The 19222-nt window shown below is 41.4% G+C and overlaps 1 protein-coding gene across 1 annotated transcript; it reads left to right on the forward strand.

The window, feature by feature from the left end:
• The first annotated feature begins 2653 nt into the window (after nucleotides 1-2653).
• Nucleotides 2654-9536, forward strand: LOC116679220 (complement C1q-like protein 2). Its single transcript, XM_032508908.1, has 4 exons — nucleotides 2654-2892; nucleotides 4105-4155; nucleotides 6349-6480; nucleotides 9220-9536. The coding sequence occupies exons 1-4, from the start codon at nucleotides 2736-2738 to the stop codon at nucleotides 9495-9497; spliced, it is 618 nt and encodes a 205-aa protein (XP_032364799.1). The 5' UTR covers nucleotides 2654-2735; the 3' UTR covers nucleotides 9498-9536.
• Nucleotides 9537-19222: the final 9686 nt, after the last annotated feature.

Here is a 19222-nt window from a genome sequence, read left to right on the forward strand (position 1 = left end):
TGGCTTAGTGCTGATGTAGAGCTGGGTATCATCTGCGTAGCAGCGGAAGAGGAGTCCATGATTCCGGATTATCATCCCAAGGGGTAGCATGTAGATATTGAATAGTAGCGGGCCAAGCAGCGATCCTTGAGGCACTCCATGTGAGACTGGCGCCAAGTCAGAGCGGGTGCCCTTAAGGGTGATGTATTGTTGCCTGTTGATGAGATAGGATTGAACCACCCCATAAGACAGCGAGGTGTTGATGATGTTGACCAGTGTGGGACATAGAGTTGGAAGACACGCCTTGACCAAGGCAGTCGGCATTGGATCCTGTTTACTGGTCGAGGCCTTAGCTTTTGATACTAGCTCAAGAACTTGAGCTGTATTAAGCAGGGAGAAAGAGGAGAGGCAGTCCTGCGATGTGGAGACAGTTGAAGAGTTTATGTCCAGCACCGGTGTAGTTGGGTGGGGGGAGCTGGACAGTTGCAATTGCTGGTGGATGGTTTCAACCTTTTTCTGGAAATGTTCCAGGAACCTGGAGCATAGGCCAGCAGCGTCAGATGGTTGAGGAGGGTCAGGTGGACAAAGTAGGCGCTTGATAGTGGAAAAAAGCTGTTTAGGTTGATGTTGTTGGTTGCCAATGAGTGTCGAGTAGTAGTTAGTTTTTTGCATAGGACAGAGCATTTTTGTAGCTCTTTACATGGTCGTTGTAGGCTTCCTGGTGGACAGGGAGGCCAGATTTTTTATAGTATCTCTCCAGCCTCCGCCCAGTGGCCATCATGCGGCGGAGTTCAGCAGTAAACCAGGGAGCGGGCCAGGAGAATGAGACAGATCGAGTGATGAGGGGGGCTACAGAGTCCAAGCTATGTGACAGGGCTAGGTTGTAGTGATTAACCGAGTCATCAACTGTGCAGTTCTGGGGATCGCTGGTAAGATGGCCTGCAAGGGTACCGGACAGTTTTGATGTTCCCACTTGTTTGATTTTACGATATGCAATGGTCCTTTTAACACATTTCCTGCGTGTGTGCGCAGAAACAGAGAAGGTGACAGCAAGGTGGTCAGAAAGGGCCAGGTCAAGAGTTTGTAGCTGGGTGGGAGTTCTACCTGTAGAGCAAACCAGGTCCAGTGTAAGACCTTCAGCATGAGTGGGGCCGTTAGCATGCTGTGTAAAATTAAAACAGTCCAGTCCAGTTTTAGGGCCCTGAGTTTGTCTCTTAGTTCCTGTTCATTAATGGGGGGGCGAGAGGATTCTGGTTGGCTTCTACAGCTGATTCTAGTTCATTCAGTTTTGTTATAATTTGGTTTTGATTTGGGTCTGGGTTGCTTGGTAATACTTCATGGAGTGTTTCAAAGTGGCCAACTCTATCTGTCTCTCTCTGTCTCTCTCTGTCTGTCTCTCTGTCTCTCTGTCTCTCTATCTGTCTGTCTTTCTCTCTCTCTGTCTGTCTTTCTCTCTGTCTCTCTCTCTCTCTGTCTCAGCCTCACAGGTTGCGTTCTCAGCATCTCTGGTTGCTGGAGGTAACCCAAAAAATATTGGACCATTTCTCACGTCCACTACCTTGGTCTTCAGACACGTCCCCACCAACATTGGAAAGATCTACAACCCAAACACAGGTAGCTCTGATATTCTGTGTGTATGTGTGTGTGTGTGTGTGTGTGTGTGTGTGTGTGTGTATATGTGTGTGTGGGTGTGTGTATGTTTGTGTGTGTCTGTGTGTGTGTGTGTGTATGTGTGTGTGGGTGTGGAACTGACGTACAACATTGTCCCAGGCAGGTTATCATATGTTCCTTTATAACAAATTATGATTCCGCCATATACAAATTGTTGTGGTTGCTATTAATTTGATAACACACCATGCAATTTCATTTCATACAGTGCAATATTTAATACATTAACCTTTCCATTACTGTGCAATATTTATTTATTTAATATTAGTACTTAATCATTTCATTTAATCACTGTGCAATATTATTTATTGAGTGTTAACACTTATCTATGTTTACACAACGTGTATTCCAGCTGATTTATATCTGCATACAGTTTTATTTGCTCTCCGGGCTCAGGACTGTGCGCCCCTCTTTTTTTCTCATTTTTTCTCTGCACTACCCACACTTTATATCTTTGACTTTATATTTTAGATATTTTATACTGTTATATTCTTATATTTTTTGTGTCAACGCTGTAAAGGGATTGCTTTAATCTCGTTGCACAAGTACCGTGTACTTGTGTATAATGACAATAAAGGCATTCTATTCTATTCTATTGTATTCTATTCTACTCTATTCTATTCTATTTATTCTACTCTATTCTATTCTATTCTATTCTATTCTATTCTATGTCCGGTTCTTGGTTAAGTTGTACTTAATCTGTAAATATGAGGTAGTCTCGTTTCTGATGATTATTGCCGAAGGGAAACATTTTATTATAGTTATGTTTTATTAAAACAGCATAGCATGAAATCAAAAGTCCTGAGTATATTCTGAGGAAAACAACGGTCCCTCTCTGTTATTCATGAGTTTTATAGACAGAAAGGATGAACCTTTACTCAGTCTCTTACACTAACTGACCCACTGTTTACCTTCAGACCAAAATCCATTTACAGACTTTACCCCCTAAGGTCATCAGCCCCTCTGACCAAACTGCCCCCCCCCCCCTCATTTACTGGAATCCAATAGCCTGACTGTATAAAAGGACCTCCACCATAACCAGATGATATGAAGCTGCATCCTGACGGGATACGCCATAACACAACAAGATGAAGATCTCTGGGAGTTTTATGCTGTTGCTGCTGCTCGGCTCCGTCTCCGCACAGGACATTACTCAATGCAGACTGACTTCTCCTCCAGACATCTACGCTGCTCTGAGAGACCTGACCGCCTCGCTGGTCCAGCTGAAGGCCAACATTGCTACAGGTAGACTCAGGACCTCTTCACATCAGGTCCCAGCAGGGCAGAAATATCCAGAAGGAGAGAAATATGGATTTACTATGTAATGGATCAAATAAGTCTGAGAATACGGATGATGTTCATTGTAGATTAATATGTAGAATATCTTCTAGATGAATGGATGAGATTATAGATTAATATGGAGAATATCTTCTAGATGAATGTATGAGATTGTAGATTAATATGTAGAATATCTTCTAGATGAATGGATGAGATTGTAGATTAATATGAAGAATATCTTCTAGATGAATGGATGAGATTGTAGATTAATATGTAGAATATCTTCTAGATGACTGGATGAGATTGTAGATTAATATGTAGAATATCTTCTAGAAGAATGGATGAGTTGTTCTGTCTCTAAAATGTTAATCAGAGATTTCCCAAAAAGTCCAAGATAACGTCATCAAATGTCTTGTTTTGTCCACAACGCAAAGAAATTTAGTTTCTTATCCCAGAGGAGTGAAAAAACTAGAAAATATTCATATTTTACAAACTAATATCACACAAGTTTTATCCATTTTACATAAAAAATGACTCATCGATTATCAAAATAGTTTGAGATTAAATTGATGACAGTGAGGTAATCAAGTATTTGAACACCTTGCTATTTTTTCCACTAAGTTTTTCCACTTATAAATCAAGGAGGAGTCTGAAACTGAAATTGTATGGGGGGGACAGGTGTCTTTATGCAGCTAATGACCTCAAACAGGTGCATCTAATTTAGGATAATAAATGGAGTGGGGGGGGACATTATGAAGACAGACTAACAGGTCTTTGAGGGACATTAGGAAGACAGACTAACAGGTCTTTGAGGGACATTATGAAGACAGACTAACAGGTCTTTGAGGGACAGAATTCTAGCTGATAGACAGGTGTTCAAACTTATTTACAGCTGTATCATACAAATAAATAGTTAAAAAATCATACATTGTGATTTCTGGATGTTTTTTTAGATGATGTCTCTCACAGTGGACATGTCTCTCCCAGTGGACATGCACCTACGAGGACATCAGACCCTCCTTAATTTCTAAGTGGGAGAACTTGCAAAATAGCAGCGTGTTAAATGCTGATTTTCCTCATTGTAAATGACAGCTGATCCATGCAGCTCTACAGCGATGTCTCAATGAACTGATGGTGCAGAAAAATGAAGCTGACAAGAAACTGTCTCTGATCCTGCAGACCGAGCCCAGCTGTGGGCTGAAGTGGACAAGCTGAAGCAACAAAAGCCAGGTATTGATCTCTGGTCATTTTCCTTCTGCTGAGAGATTTATAGACAGACATTTCATTTCTACAATATAAAACAATGGTACCCAAACACTTTCAATGTCTGGTGAGTTTAGAAGAAATCTACTCACAAATAGACAAAGTTTACCAAAATAAAAGTCTTCTTTCCACACAATGTGGACGGTGACACTGACAAAACCAACATTTGTCCTTAAGGGCCTCCATAGGAAGACATGTTAAGGTTAGAGTTACCTTTGGCAGTGTATGTGAGCAGGAAGAGGAAGGTGGACGTATTAATGTTCTTAATGGGAGTCTGCTGTTCACTCAGATGGCAAGAGCCAGAATCAGGATTGGTTTTAATACTATTGTTATTCTGTATTCTGTTATTTTTCTTACTTAATTTTATTATTCCGGACGTTTTTTGGCTCTCTCTAACTTCTGCATACTTTTACCTATTTATACCGTTCAACTTTTACAGTCTTCAGTTTTTAAGCAGATGATGGGACTTCTTTTACTTTTTTCTACTATTTATACTTTTTCAAATATTAAGCTTTTAAACAATTTTTTTAAACATTAAAGTCAATAAGAGCAAGCTTCAAATCCTTCAAATCTTCTTCTGCTCCCAAAATGTTCAGCGCCTTCATAGTTTTATCTATAGACGTGGTTCAAACTTTACAACGTTCACAAACTATTCAGCTATCCGGCTTGGGCTTTTCAGATTGATATATTTTACAGTTTTTGTGAAAAAGCTGTTTAAGTAGAGTGCACATTTTATGATTTTTCTGCATTTATAATGAGTGTGTATTGCGTGAGCTAGAGTGAGGAGTCATCAGAGTGAAGCGCTTCGAAAAAATGATCTTTCTCCGTTCTCTATAACTTGCTCCCACGCCAACACTTCTAAGTTGTCATGGACAATTTATACATCAAAACGTAGGTATTCTTGTCTAGTTTTTGTCAATGTGCTCATTTATGTGATAGGAATTATACTTGTTTCTCAGCGAGCTTTCAAATGACCAGATTTCAGGCTCTCTCTCCATTCACGGCCATGTTAAACATCGTCCACATTTCTGAGCAAAATGCAGAGCGAAGACCTTTTATAAATCACACATGCCCACACACAGAGACACACACACACACACACACACACACACACAGAAACACACACACACACACACACAGAAACACACACGCCCACAAACAGAGACACACACACACACACACACACACACACACAGAAACACACACACACACACAGACACATACACACACACACACACACACACACACACACACGCCCACAAACAGAGACACACACACACACACACACACACAGAAACACACACACACACACACAGACACATACACACACACACACACACACACAACACACACGCCCACAAACAGAGACACACACACACACACACACAGAAACACACACACACACAGACACACACACACACACACACATAACATATTATATGTTACCATGTATAGTTCTTTAACAAGATATTACAGTGGTAGCACAGTGGTTATGTCACGTGCCAGAGACCCGGGTTCAAATCCCACACTGGTGTCTCATCACCTAGTGTTAAAACTCTTCCCAGTACGTCAACATCTTCTTACTGATTTAGCAATTTATCCAGTTTAGCTTTAGCATTTCATTTTTTTTAATCACTTTTTTATATTAGTGGTGTTATTAAACTTCTTAGAAACCAATCCTACTTTTTTCCACTCTTCTCACTACTTCAACATCTTCTTACTGATTTAAACTTTTTCTACAGTTTAGCTTTAGCATTTCAAGTTTTTCTACAACTTTTACTGATTAAAGCTATTTCTCCAGTTTAGCTTTAGCGTTTCAATTTTTTGTACAACTTTTACTGATTGAAGCCAGGTAGGCTTTAGCAATTCAGCTATTCTGCATTCCCACGCATTTTTTTACAGGAAATGCATTTTCTAGTTATTATAAAGAAATGAAGGATGTGATCTGGGCCCATGGGGATGTGCTGTGCTCTGTTGAAGGAGACTAACTCATCTTTTATGAGGAGGTGATGTCATGTATTTAAGTGTATATGTATTTACGTTATTTATTGGCCTGTTAAAAAGATATTATTTTGTAAAAAAAACGAGATAGAACATTGATAGAATACAGTTCATTGAAAAATCAAAATCTCCCTCTCTCTCTCTGTGTCTCTCTCTCAGTCCTACCAGTTGCATTCTCAGCCTCTCTAACAGTTGAAGGTGAACTATTTTTTGGACCCGTTACCTTGGACACTCCCCTGATCTACAGATACGTCCCCACCAACATCGGAAACGCCTTCAACCCCTCCACAGGTAGCTCTGATATTCTATTATTACATTTTATATCAACCCAACCACAGGTAGCTCTGATATTCTAACAACAAACTAACTGATTCACTAACAACACATTTTAGGGAGGCACTGATATCAACATATTGGCAGAATACCAATAATTAGCATTTTTGATATGTCTGTATGGATCATGTAGCTATATGAAAAACAAGCATAAACACTGAATTTGTAAAATATGTGTATTTCTATTTAGGGTTACAGGGTCACATTACGGCTTGTTTCTCCCTGATGCTGAACATCTGTCCTGTAGGGTAACATTACAGCTTGTTTCTCCCTGATGCTGAACATCTGTTCTGTAGGGTAACATTACAGCTTGTTTCTCCCTGATGATGAACATCTGTCCTGTAGGGTAACATTACAGCTTGTTTCTCCCTGATGATGAACATCTGTCCTGTAGGGTAACATTACAGCTTGTTTCTACCTGATGATGAACATCTGTCCTGTAGGGTAACATTACAGCTTGTTTCTCCCTGATGATGAACATCTGTCCTGTAGGGTAACATTACGGCTTTTTCTCCCTGATGCTGAACATCTGTCCTGTAGGGTAACATTACAGCTTGTTTCTCCCTGATGATGAACATCTGTCCTGTAGGGTAACATTACAGCTTGTTTCTCCCTGATGATGAACATCTGTCCTGTATGGCAACATTACAGCTTGTTTCTACCTGATGATGAACATCTGTCCTGTAGGGTAACATTACGGCTTGTTTCTCCCTGATGCTGAACATCTGTCCTGTAGGGTACCATTACGGCTTGTTTCTCCCTGATGCTGAACATCTGTCCTGTAGGGTAACATTACAGCTTGTTTCTCCCTGATGATGAACATCTGTCCTGTAGGGTAACATTACGGCTTGTTTCTCCCTGATGCTGAACATCTGTCCTGTAGGGTAACATTACGGCTTGTTTCTCCCTGATGCTGAACATCTGTCCTGTAGGGTACCATTACGGCTTGTTTCTCCCTGATGCTGAACATCTGTCCTGTAGGGTAACATTACAGCTTGTTTCTCCCTGATGATGAACATGTGTCCTGTAGGGTAACATTACGCTTGTTTCTCCCTGATGCTGAACATCTGTCCTGTAGGGTAACATTACAGCTTGTTTCTACCTGATGATGAACATCTGTCCTGTAGGGTAACATTACAGCTTGTTTCTCCCTGATGCTGAACATCTGTCCTGTAGGGTAACATTACAGCTTGTTTCTACCTGATGATGAACATCTGTCCTGTAGGGTAACATTACAGCTTGTTTCTACCTGATGATGAACATCTGTCCTGTAGGGTAACATTACAGCTTGTTTCTCCCTGATGATGAACATCTGTCCTGTAGAGTAACATTACAGCTTGTTTCTACCTGATGATGAACATCTGTCCTGTAGGGTAACATTACAGCTTGTTTCTCCCTGATGATGAACATCTGTCCTGTAGGGTAACATTACAGCTTGTTTCTACCTGATGATGAACATCTGTCCTGTAGGGTGACATTACAGCTTGTTTCTCCCTGATGATGAACATCTGTCCTGTAGGGTAACATTACAGCTTGTTTCTCCTGATGATGAACATCTTTCCTGTAGGGTAACATTACAGCTTGTTTCTACCTGATGAACATCTGTCCTGTAGGGTAACATTACAGCTTGTTTCTCCCTGATGCTGAACATCTGTCCTGTAGGGTAACATTACAGCTTGTTTCTCCCTGATGCTGAACATCTGTCCTGTAGGGTAACATTACAGCTTGTTTCTACCTGATGATGAACATCTGTCCTGTAGGGTAACATTACAGCTTGTTTCTCCCTGATGATGAACATCTTTCCTGTAGGGTAACATTACAGCTTGTTTCTCCCTGATGCTGAACATCTGTCCTGTAGGGTAACATTACAGCTTGTTTCTACCTGATGATGAACATCTGTCCTGTAGGGTAACATTACAGCTTGTTTCTCCCTGATGCTGAACATCTGTCCTGTAGGGTAACATTACAGCTTGTTTCTACCTGATGATGAACATCTGTCCTGTAGGGTAACATTACAGCTTGTTTCTACCTGATGATGAACATCTGTCCTGTAGGGTAACATTACAGCTTGTTTCTCCCTGATGATGAACATCTGTCCTGTAGAGTAACATTACAGCTTGTTTCTACCTGATGATGAACATCTGTCCTGTAGGGTAACATTACAGCTTGTTTCTCCCTGGTGATGAACATCTGTCCTGTAGGGTAACATTACAGCTTGTTTCTACCTGATGATGAACATCTGTCCTGTAGGGTGACATTACAGCTTGTTTCTCCCTGATGATGAACATCTGTCCTGTAGGGTAACATTACAGCTTGTTTCTCCCTGATGATGAACATCTTTCCTGTAGGGTAACATTACAGCTTGTTTCTACCTGATGAACATCTGTCCTGTAGGGTAACATTACAGCTTGTTTCTCCCTGATGCTGAACATCTGTCCTGTAGGGTAACATTACAGCTTGTTTCTCCCTGATGCTGAACATCTGTCCTGTAGGGTAACATTACAGCTTGTTTCTACCTGATGATGAACATCTGTCCTGTAGGGTAACATTACAGCTTGTTTCTCCCTGATGATGAACATCTGTCCTGTAGGGTAACATTACAGCTTGTTTCTCCCTGATGCTGAACATCTGTCCTGTAGGGTAACATTACAGCTTGTTTCTACCTGATGTTGAACATCTGTCCTGTGCGTCCTCCAGGTGCGTTCACTGCCCCGGTGAGAGGAGCGTACCACTTTGAGTTTCATATCAATGGACATACCGGCCGCAGTACAGCAGCTTGGCTGGTCAAGAACTCACAGAACATTTTTGCGGCACACGAGTCCCAGTCGGACGGGTTCATGAGTTCTTCTAACGGCGCCAGCCTGCTGCTGGAGGCGGGAGACAAGGTGTTTGTGCGTTTGGCGGCTACAAGTCAAGTGTTTGACAACTACAATCACCACAGCACCTTCAGTGGACACCTGCTGTTCCCCATGTGAGACAGACACAGCAGCTCTGTGACAGGTTGTTGTTGTCTTCAACTAGTCTTCATAACACGTCATGGATTTAATTTGATTTAATCTGCAACCAAATAATAATGAGTAATAATTGTAGACAGGAGACTTTTTTCCTTCAAATATGAAGTGGTTATTGTTTCTGATTCTCTCTTGTTTCTGTCATTTTAATCAAATAATAAAATCAACATAAACATTTATCATTGCAACCATCTGTGAACGTTTCTTTCTTCTAGTTTCTAACTTATTGAAATCAAACTCAACGTCAGAGAGTTCAGCTGTTACACCACGTCCACGTGAGATCCTCTGGACCTGGTCTGGTCCGGTCTCTTTCTAACATGGAGCACACCACAGGAGGTTTCTAACCTTACATGAGTAGTTTTGGTTCCTAACCCTAACCAATCGGTGGCTGTTTCCCAGTAAACATCACGTCTCCAGATCAGCTGACCCCTCACCTCAAACCGCAGACCAGTTTCCACATGTCAAAAACCTAGAACATTTAAATATGTAACATTTAAATATGTAACATTTAAATATGTAACATTTAATTGTTGTTACACTGGTCGCCGTTAGAGAGCGCTCCCTTAAAAAACATGAAGTTTGTTGCCAAGCAACCAGAACCTCGTCAGATCTCGACAGGTAGACCTCATTCACCATTGGCCCGAAAACAGAAACCTGGACCAGGAGAACCGAGTCTTCAAGGCAAGATGGAAACAAATCATCTTCAGGAAAAAGTTTTAAGTTCATGATAGTAATAATCCACCCCTCCCCCCCAAAAGAGACACACACACACCTGTCTTCTGTAGTCTTCTATATAAACACACACACCTGTCTGCTGTAGTCTTCTATATAAACACACACACCTGTCTGCTGTAGTCTTCTATATAAACACACACACCTGTCTGCTGTAGTCTTCTATATGAACACACACACCTGTCTGCTGTAGTCTTCTATATAAACACACACACCTGTCTGCTGTAGTCTTCTATATGAACACACACACCTGTCTGCTGTAGTCTTCTATATGAACACACACACCTGTCTGCTGTAGTCTTCTATATGAACACACACACCTGTCTGCTGTAGTCTTCTATATAAACACACACACCTGTCTGCTGTAGTCTTCTATATAAACACACACACCTGTCTGCTGTAGTCTTCTATATAAACACACACACCTGTCTGCTGTAGTCTTCTATATAAACACACACACCTGTCTGCTGTAGTCTTCTATATAAACACACACACCTGTCTGCTGTAGTCTTCTATATGAACACACACACCTGTCTGCTGTAGTCTTCTATATAAACACACACACCTGTCTGCTGTAGTCTTCTATATAAACACACACACCTGTCTGCTGTAGTCTTCTATATAAACACACACACCTGTCTGCTGTAGTCTTCTATATGAACACACACACCTGTCTGCTGTAGTCTTCTATATGAACACACACACCTGTCTGCTGTAGTCTTCTATATGAAGCTCCCAGGTAACAGACGGTCCAGACCAACAGGAAGATGTTGTTCTGTCTCTAAAATGTTGATCAGAGTTTCCCAAAAAGTCCTAGATGACGTCCTCAAATGTCTCGTTTTGTCATCTCAACGATATTCAGTTTCCTATCACAGAGGAGAGAAGAGACTAGAAAATATTCATATTCAACAAATCCAGACCAATTGATCAATTATCAAAATACTTTGAGATTTATTTATGATTCATGCAGCTCTAAAGAAAAGGTCACAATAAACTCAAGCTGCAGTCAGATGAAGCTGACAAAGACCCTGTCTCGGATTTTGAAAGTCAAGCACAAAAGACGGATGTGGACCAGCAGAAGACTGATGTGGACCAGCAGAAGACTGATGTTGAAGCAACTGTCTCTCTCTGTCCATCCAATGTAATGAAGCTTTATCATCATGACCACAGTGACATACAGTATTGCTAAAGCTCATAAACAGGGAGTTATTGATCATATTTACATCAACAATCATATCAGCATCAACATGACACCATTACAGGTGTGTGTGTGTGTGTGTGGGGGGGGGCAGTTAAATACATAATAATAAAAACTAGAAAATGCATTTCCTGCAGAAAATTCGTGGGAATGCTGAATAGCTGAATTGCTAAAGCTAACCTGGTTGAATATCTTAAATCAGTAAGAAGAAGCTGAAGTAGTAAAAAATTGTTGAAAAAGTAGGAATGGCTTTAAATAAGTTTAATAACACCACTAATGTAAAAAAGGTGGAAGAATTAAAAAATAAATTGAAATGCTAAAGCTAAACTGGAAAAATTGCTTAATCAGTAAGAAGATGTTGAAGTGGTGAGAATATTTGAAAAAGTAGGAATGGTTTTAATTAAGTTGAATAACACGACACCATAAAGAGCCAGAGCTAGATTTTAAAAGGTGAAGGATTTTAAAAACTGAAAGTCTGGAGAAGATATGGACAACAAGAAACCATACAGAATGATAAAAAAAGCATAATGGGGTTAAATGCCTTTGTCAGGGTTGATGTACTGCGGCGGGGATCAAACCCCCGTCCATACGCACTGGGCCATCACTAGGAGTTGACTGTCTTTATGGGGAGTACTTTGGTTGAGGTCCCACTGTGGGAATTAAACCCGGGTCTCCCACACGGAAGGCATGCAACATAACCACTCTGCTACCACCAAAGAACCTGTCGATCATGCTATCCATTGTTATATATAATGAGACAGAGAGTGTAGGTGTGTTTGTGTCTGTGTGTGTCTGTGTGTGTGTGTGTGTGTTTGTGTGTTCTCAAAAGACAATGGGGAAAATGTATACCTTTAAAAAAAATGTTTGATTGATTGACTAAAATTATTTTCAATGAAATGAACACTGGTTGGATTGGCTTTTGATTTGTATTTGTTTTGTTTTTCTGAAGCAGCTATACCCTATTAATATAACAAGATTAATAACTAAAGATTATTATGAAATATCAGTTATAATAATAATAATCACTGTAAAAATCATAACAATAAACACATAACTAAAACAGCTTTTTCACAAAAACTGTAAACGTATCAATCTGAAAAGTTCTGATAGCTAAATATTTTGAGAACATTTTAAAGTTTGAACCACGTCTGTAGGTGAAAGTATGAAGGCGCTGAAGGTTTTGGGAGCAGAAGAAGATTTGAAGGATTTGAAGCTTACTCTCATTGACTTTAATGTTAAAATAAAATGTTTAAAAGCTTAATATTTGAAAAAGTATAAATGGCAGAAGAATTGTTGAAATCCCATAATCTGCTGAAAGAGCTGAAGATTCTAAAAGTTGAATGTTTAAATGGCTGAAAGAAAAAGATTTATTGAAACATTGCAGTGGGAATCAAACCCAGGTCTCCCATGTAAAGAGTGTGTCATAACCACTGGTTGTGATATATATAAAGTGTCTGTGTGTGTGTGTGTGTGTCTATGTACATGTATATGTGTATGTGTTTGCTTGTTAGACACACAGGGACACAAATGTCAGCTGATCCACGTCTCAAACAGAAACCTGGGATTGTGTCTATGTGTAGTAATGAGTTCAGAACAATAGTGTGATCTCGCATCCTTAACCATGTTATTGTAATTAATTAATAAATCCTTCAGATTGAGGTAATGGACTTGGAGACTGGACTTTTTCCATCTGCGCTCTGCTTTCCTGCATTCTCTTTTTGGGCTGCGAATGCGGTCCTTTATCCAGGGTTTCTTCCAGGCCTTAGACGTAGGCCTAACCTTTAGAGGAGCAGTAATATTTAGTGATGACAAGCAGATATGGTTGAAGTGATCGACCAGATTGTTGGTGTTGGAATCAGACAGGTGTTGGCTTTGACTCTGAAAGAATCAAAACTTTGACACACTTTGTTCATTAAAGAAGCGAGGACACACGGAGCATGGTGAGGCGGCATGAGTAACAGGCGAATCACAGCTAAAAACAATACATCTGGGGTCAGATATGGTCCACTAGTCCCAAAGAGGACATGCTGACCCCCAGGGTAAAGATCAGGTCCAGTACATGACCACGGTTATGGGTTGGCCCTTTGACATGTTGCGTGAAGTTAAAAGAAGTGGCCATATTTAAGAAGTTAGTTGCATTAACATTGTTGGGGTCATCAACATGAATATTAAAATCACCACAAAGAACAATTCTGTCATAATTTAAAACCAGAGTAAATAAAAATTCAGAAATTTCTGATAAAAATCTTCCAAGTGTTTTGGGGGGCGATAACTTATAAAAAATAAGATAGGTTGCAGCCCTCCAACTTTAAGAGTGAGAACATCAAAGAAGTTAAATTCATCACAGCGTACTTGATGACATTTTGAATGTTTCCTATACACGTTAACTAGCCCACCACCACGACCACTGACCCTCGGTTGACTAAAACAATCGTATTGAGGCGGACACAGTTCAGATAGCTGGCTACAGTCATTCATTTGCCACCAGAAGACAGTTAAAAACATAAAATCTAGATTTCAAGATAAAATCATTTAAGATAAACGTCTTACTCGAAAGTGATCTCACATTGAAGAGAAACATTTTAAATGAGTTTGTTCTGGGTGCAGGAGGTGGTGCAGTTGTCCTAATCCTTGAGAGATTACTGATATTTCTTTGTGGGATTTGCACATTTCGGTTTACTGGTCTGTGCGTGGTGATGACAGGAAAAGAAGTCTTTGGACCAGCGCCGGGGGCAGACGGCTTTACATGCCAGCAGGTGGAGACGGTTGTTAGTGGCAGGGAGGAAGAGATGTGTTCAGTGAGCGGTGGTGTGTCCAGGTGTGTCCAGGTGTGCTGCATGAATGATAAGTCATTCATGTAAGTCTTAAAAAGAGACATTCTTTGCCAGAAAATATTAAAATTATCCACATAACACACAGGATGAGCCCTGTAGGCAGACTGGAGCCAGTCGGGGAGGCCAAGGAGTGAACTGAAGCGGCCAGCACCGCGACCACCTGTGGGAATGGGACCAGAGATAAAAAAACGGACTTTCCACACTGCTTTAAAAAATTTAAAAGACGGTTAAAATCTGATTTTGTCAGCTCAGTCTGCTGAAGAGCTGTGTCATTTGTTCCGACATGGACTACCACTCTTCTAATGGAGGACGGGAGCGATGGCATTAGGCTTGGAGCTTTTTTTAAATGTCAGCCGTGGTGGCACCGGGGAAGCAGTGAGTGGTAGCGTTAAAGAAACGGATGTTTCTGGTTATGGAGTCACCAATTATCAGTGTGGTTGGGGAGAAGAGAGGACGAGGAGATGCCGGTTGTGGGGTTCCAGAGCAGGACTGAGCAGGATCAGCATCAACACTGCTGTGGGTGGAGTGTGTGAGCTGCCGAGTGTTGTGTTGGAGTAGCGGTAACAGACCTGAGAGAAGGGCTTCCCGACGGTGCAGGGTAGAGACGGCCTCCGGAGCGTCTGAGCCTCCTTCAGGATCCTTCGTCAGGAAGAGGAGGTTTTTGACCGCGATGACAGCCGCCGATCACATGCTGTGCTGCTAGACTGCAGCTCTCTGGCTGTTCTCCTAGCAGGATCACTTTCTTGTGGATGTTGGTTATTTGGTCAAATGTCGGGTGCTTCTGTCTGAATTTGGGTAAATATTGAGTCCGGACCGGCTGCAGGGGGGGGGGCATTTTCTCTCTTGCTCTCTCTCTCTCTCTCTCTCTCATTCAGTCAGGAAGTGCAGCTCTGTCTCCACTGAAATAGTAATTGAAATAATCTAAAGGTTAAAGTTTTCTAAATTACACAGAAGACTAAAACCACCTCTGGTCCCACAGGTCGGGGCTGCACACGAAGAAAAAATGATCCCTACAAGAGCCGAGTCCTAGTAGTATTCTTAGAAGTATTAAAACTCTTTACTGGGACCGAATTAAACTAAAGATCCGGTTTCACACGGCCCTGATGGCACGACTTAGACTGGGCACAGTTCTCCATCCCTTCACCTGTAAACAGGTAGAAACTAGGACTGAAGAATGCTGCCAATCAGAGTCTAGTAGAGGGGACAATAACTGGCCTCACGTGCACCCCAACAGAGATCTCCTTACTGGAGCAGGTCTGTCTTTGAGCTTTGGGTCACATCCAACACCATCAACACCTTTTGAATCACTTTGGAAGTGAAGCGCAGCTGTGACGGATACCTCATGTTCCAACAGCAAGGCTGTTGATGGGCCACGTTATCCAGATCACGAAGAACCACCGTACCCCCGATGATGATGCCAACATCAGAAAGGTCCTTGCCTGGCGTCTTCCTGGTGACAGATTCCCACTGTCGTTTACGTGATGGCACTCAGTGGCCTCAGTCATGTCCTGGTTAAAGATTAAACATTTCTTGAAGCTTTAAAAATATAATAATAAGCTGATAGCTTTTGAATGCAGCAATTGCTGTTGTTGATTTAAACCCATGTCAGCAGCACAGCAGATTACCACAGCCAGAGAATGCCTTGCCCTGCTGCCATTCACGCTCAGTTAACCCTCTGAGCCCGAGACACTCGCCCACAAGTTTAAAAGTACCTCTGATTCATAGTTTAATAACTTTTGAACCATACAAGCGATTTACTCACTTTCGGTTTTGTTTGAATCCTGACGATTTCGGCTTTACGGAGGTCTTTTCCGGGTCTTTCTAGCCTCTACAGGGGGTTTTCTATCCAGCCTGGAACTTCAGCCTCTTTGGGCTTTAAATCCATACTGTTATATCCAAGATTGGTCCACTTTATGTCCATAATTCATCGCGTTTTGGCTCATTTCTGCCGCTGGCTCGCTCCTCCGTCTCTGCCCTGTCTGTCCTGTCTATTGTTTCAGGAAGTGCATGCCCATATATGGGAGATAAAGGCAAACTCTTGTATGGAAGGCCAGAGGGGACAAAAATGCCTATAGACTCTATTGAAGGCAAAATAATGCCCTATTTAGACACATATCTGCTTGTATAACATTGCTGTGGGTGTAATATCAATAAATATGACATTATTATGTTATTATTGGCATAAGTAAATGTCATGAGAGCAAAACGTCTTGACTTTTTTTTGAAAAAATGCGTTTATTTTGTCACCTGTATAAGTTATAATGATTATTTCTTCCCAGTGTGACTCCCGAGACATATGAGAAGTGTTTTAGAGGTTTTACTTATATGTCTGTGATATCAATACATATCTGGAAGATTCATTCATTCATTTATTTATTTATTTATTCATCTTTAAGGCCCTACAACCATTTTTAACATGCAAGTGACCTCACTGCAACCCAAATATTCCAATAACCCAGTTTGTCCTGAAAAAATTGATGTTCATATCTTGACTTTAGACAACAGGGTTGATGTTTTACAAGTTATTATAAAATAAATCAGACGGAAATTAAACTGTAAAAATGGCCTCAGGGCCCAGAGCGTTAATGAAGAGGAAAGGATTCCAGATTAAATAAAGAGGAGCCTTCAATCTTTACAAACTAATGTAAAGATTGACATTTTATCTACATTTTTTCTGGAAGTTGAGATGAGGGTCAGTGCAGTGTAGAAACATGGTGGAATTTTCCTTCTTTCAATACATTTGAATTGTTTTTCACACTGCTGTAATCCCTAATGTAAGAGACAATGTGTCAGAGGGGTCAAAATATTTGGTTATTCATTTTCATAATGGGAGACTATGGAGAAAAGGGGACTGTGTCGACCGTTTGTTTTGATCTCACCGTGTACTCCTGCACCAAGACGTCGGGATTCTCCTTCAGACCGATGCAGTCCTTTAACGTGGGACTCCCTTCTGGCATCAGTGTCATCCTTAAGAAATATAACAAAGAAAATAGAGATTATTAAACTCAAATTTTCAGTAGCACAGAAGAGAGTGATCAAAGACAGTCAGCATGGGACACCAGTATCTACAACACAACAGAACTACCTGTGTGGACCTTTATGGACTGGACTTCATATCATCTCCTGGGATGATATATATATATATATATATATATATATATACAGTATATTAAAAATTCTCACTGTGGGACAGTGAATGCATGATAAAAAGGACTGGGTCCTTTCAGTGGAATCAGTACTCAGGTAAATGTATACATACATATACATATACATCTTCTACTGACCTAATGCATATCCACTTTATAGTTACAACAATGTAGAGTTGATGGTTCTTACTGTCGTCATGGTAACTAGGTCTTTCAGCTTTCTCCAGCTCCCCGGTCGCTTTGCAACACTTTGATTGTAGAGGAATGGCTGTGATGAGCTTAGACTCTGGATTTATCTGAAACGTTAAAATATTTTTCAATAACGGCACCGCCCACAGACGTTAGAAAACATTTATAACATCAGATCTATCATGGCGTGCATGGTGAATCATCTGGGCTCTGCTATGGAATCCATGAAACACATCCTAATGAAGTCGAGCGTTACTTTTACACATCTCATTATCTACGACACACCTAGTCAGGGCATCATTTTTTAATTACCTCCGTTGCATCAAAAAAGTTTTTTGAAATTTGCAATCCGAGAACATACACGTTAAAACCTCATTTTTCTTTAAATGTGCATTAACGTGAGTCCAGTAATCCCCCTCAGACAATAGATCACAACAAGGACACACATGGCAACTAGATGGACATTTCTCTGACTGATGACGACTAGTTTTAATAATATGACATCCATTCAAATCAATTGACGGTGCATACCACGTTCTGAAAGTGCATGGGCAGCTGCACACATGGAATATGATTGTTATTCCCATAATGTCTATGTCTGACTCGATGTGCTTTAGATTATGGGACCTACTGTAAAAACTGAAGGGCAGGTCAGGCACCACTACCTTCACTCTGTGTCCCTGGACCCTTCTAGCACCATTCACTGTGTCCCTGGACCCTTCTAGCACCATCCACTGTGTCCCTGGACTCTTCTAGCACCATTCACTGTGTCCCTGGACCCTTCTAGCACCATTCACTGTGTCCCTGGACCCTTCTAGCACCATCCACTGTGTCCCTGACCCTTCTAGCACCATTCACTGTGTCCCTGGACCCTTCTAGCACCATCCACTGTGTCCCTGGACTCTTCTAGCACCATTCACTGTGTCCCTGGACCCTTCTAGCACCATTCACTGTGTCCCTGGACCCTTCTAGCACCATTCACTCTGTGTCCCTGGACCCTTCTAGCACCATTCACTGTGTCCCTGGACCCTTCTAGCACCATTCACTGTGTCCCTGGACCCTTCTAGCACCATCCACTGTGTCCCTGGACCCTTCTAGCACCATTCACTGTGTCCTGGACCCTTCTAGTACCATTCACTGTGTCCCTGGACCCTCTAGCACCATCCACTGTGTCCCTGGACCCTTCTAGCACCATTCACTGTGTCCCTGGACCCTTCTAGCACCATTCACTGTGTCCCTGGACCCTTCTAGCACCATTCACTGTGTCCCTGGACCCTTCTAGCACCATCCACTGTGTCCCTGGACCCTTCTAGCACCATTCACTGTGTCCCTGGACCCTTCTAGCACCATCCACTGTGTCCCTGGACCCTTCTAGCACCATTCACTGTGAAAATGGAAACAAAGAGTGATTAAAAACGGTTCGAGCCGGCCACATCTTAATATTTAAAACGTATATTTATATATTAAATTAAGAGCAAACACAACGTCGTGGTCTTACCACAAAAACCTGAGCCCGGATCCATCAGCTGACTCCAGGTGATAAGTGGACTTGAGTTTGTCTGTCACTCTGCAGCAAAACAGGAAAAATCT

This window comes from Etheostoma spectabile, unplaced genomic scaffold, assembly GCF_008692095.1.
Source record: "Etheostoma spectabile isolate EspeVRDwgs_2016 unplaced genomic scaffold, UIUC_Espe_1.0 scaffold00009866, whole genome shotgun sequence".
NCBI classification, from domain to species: Eukaryota; Metazoa; Chordata; class Actinopteri; order Perciformes; family Percidae; genus Etheostoma; species Etheostoma spectabile.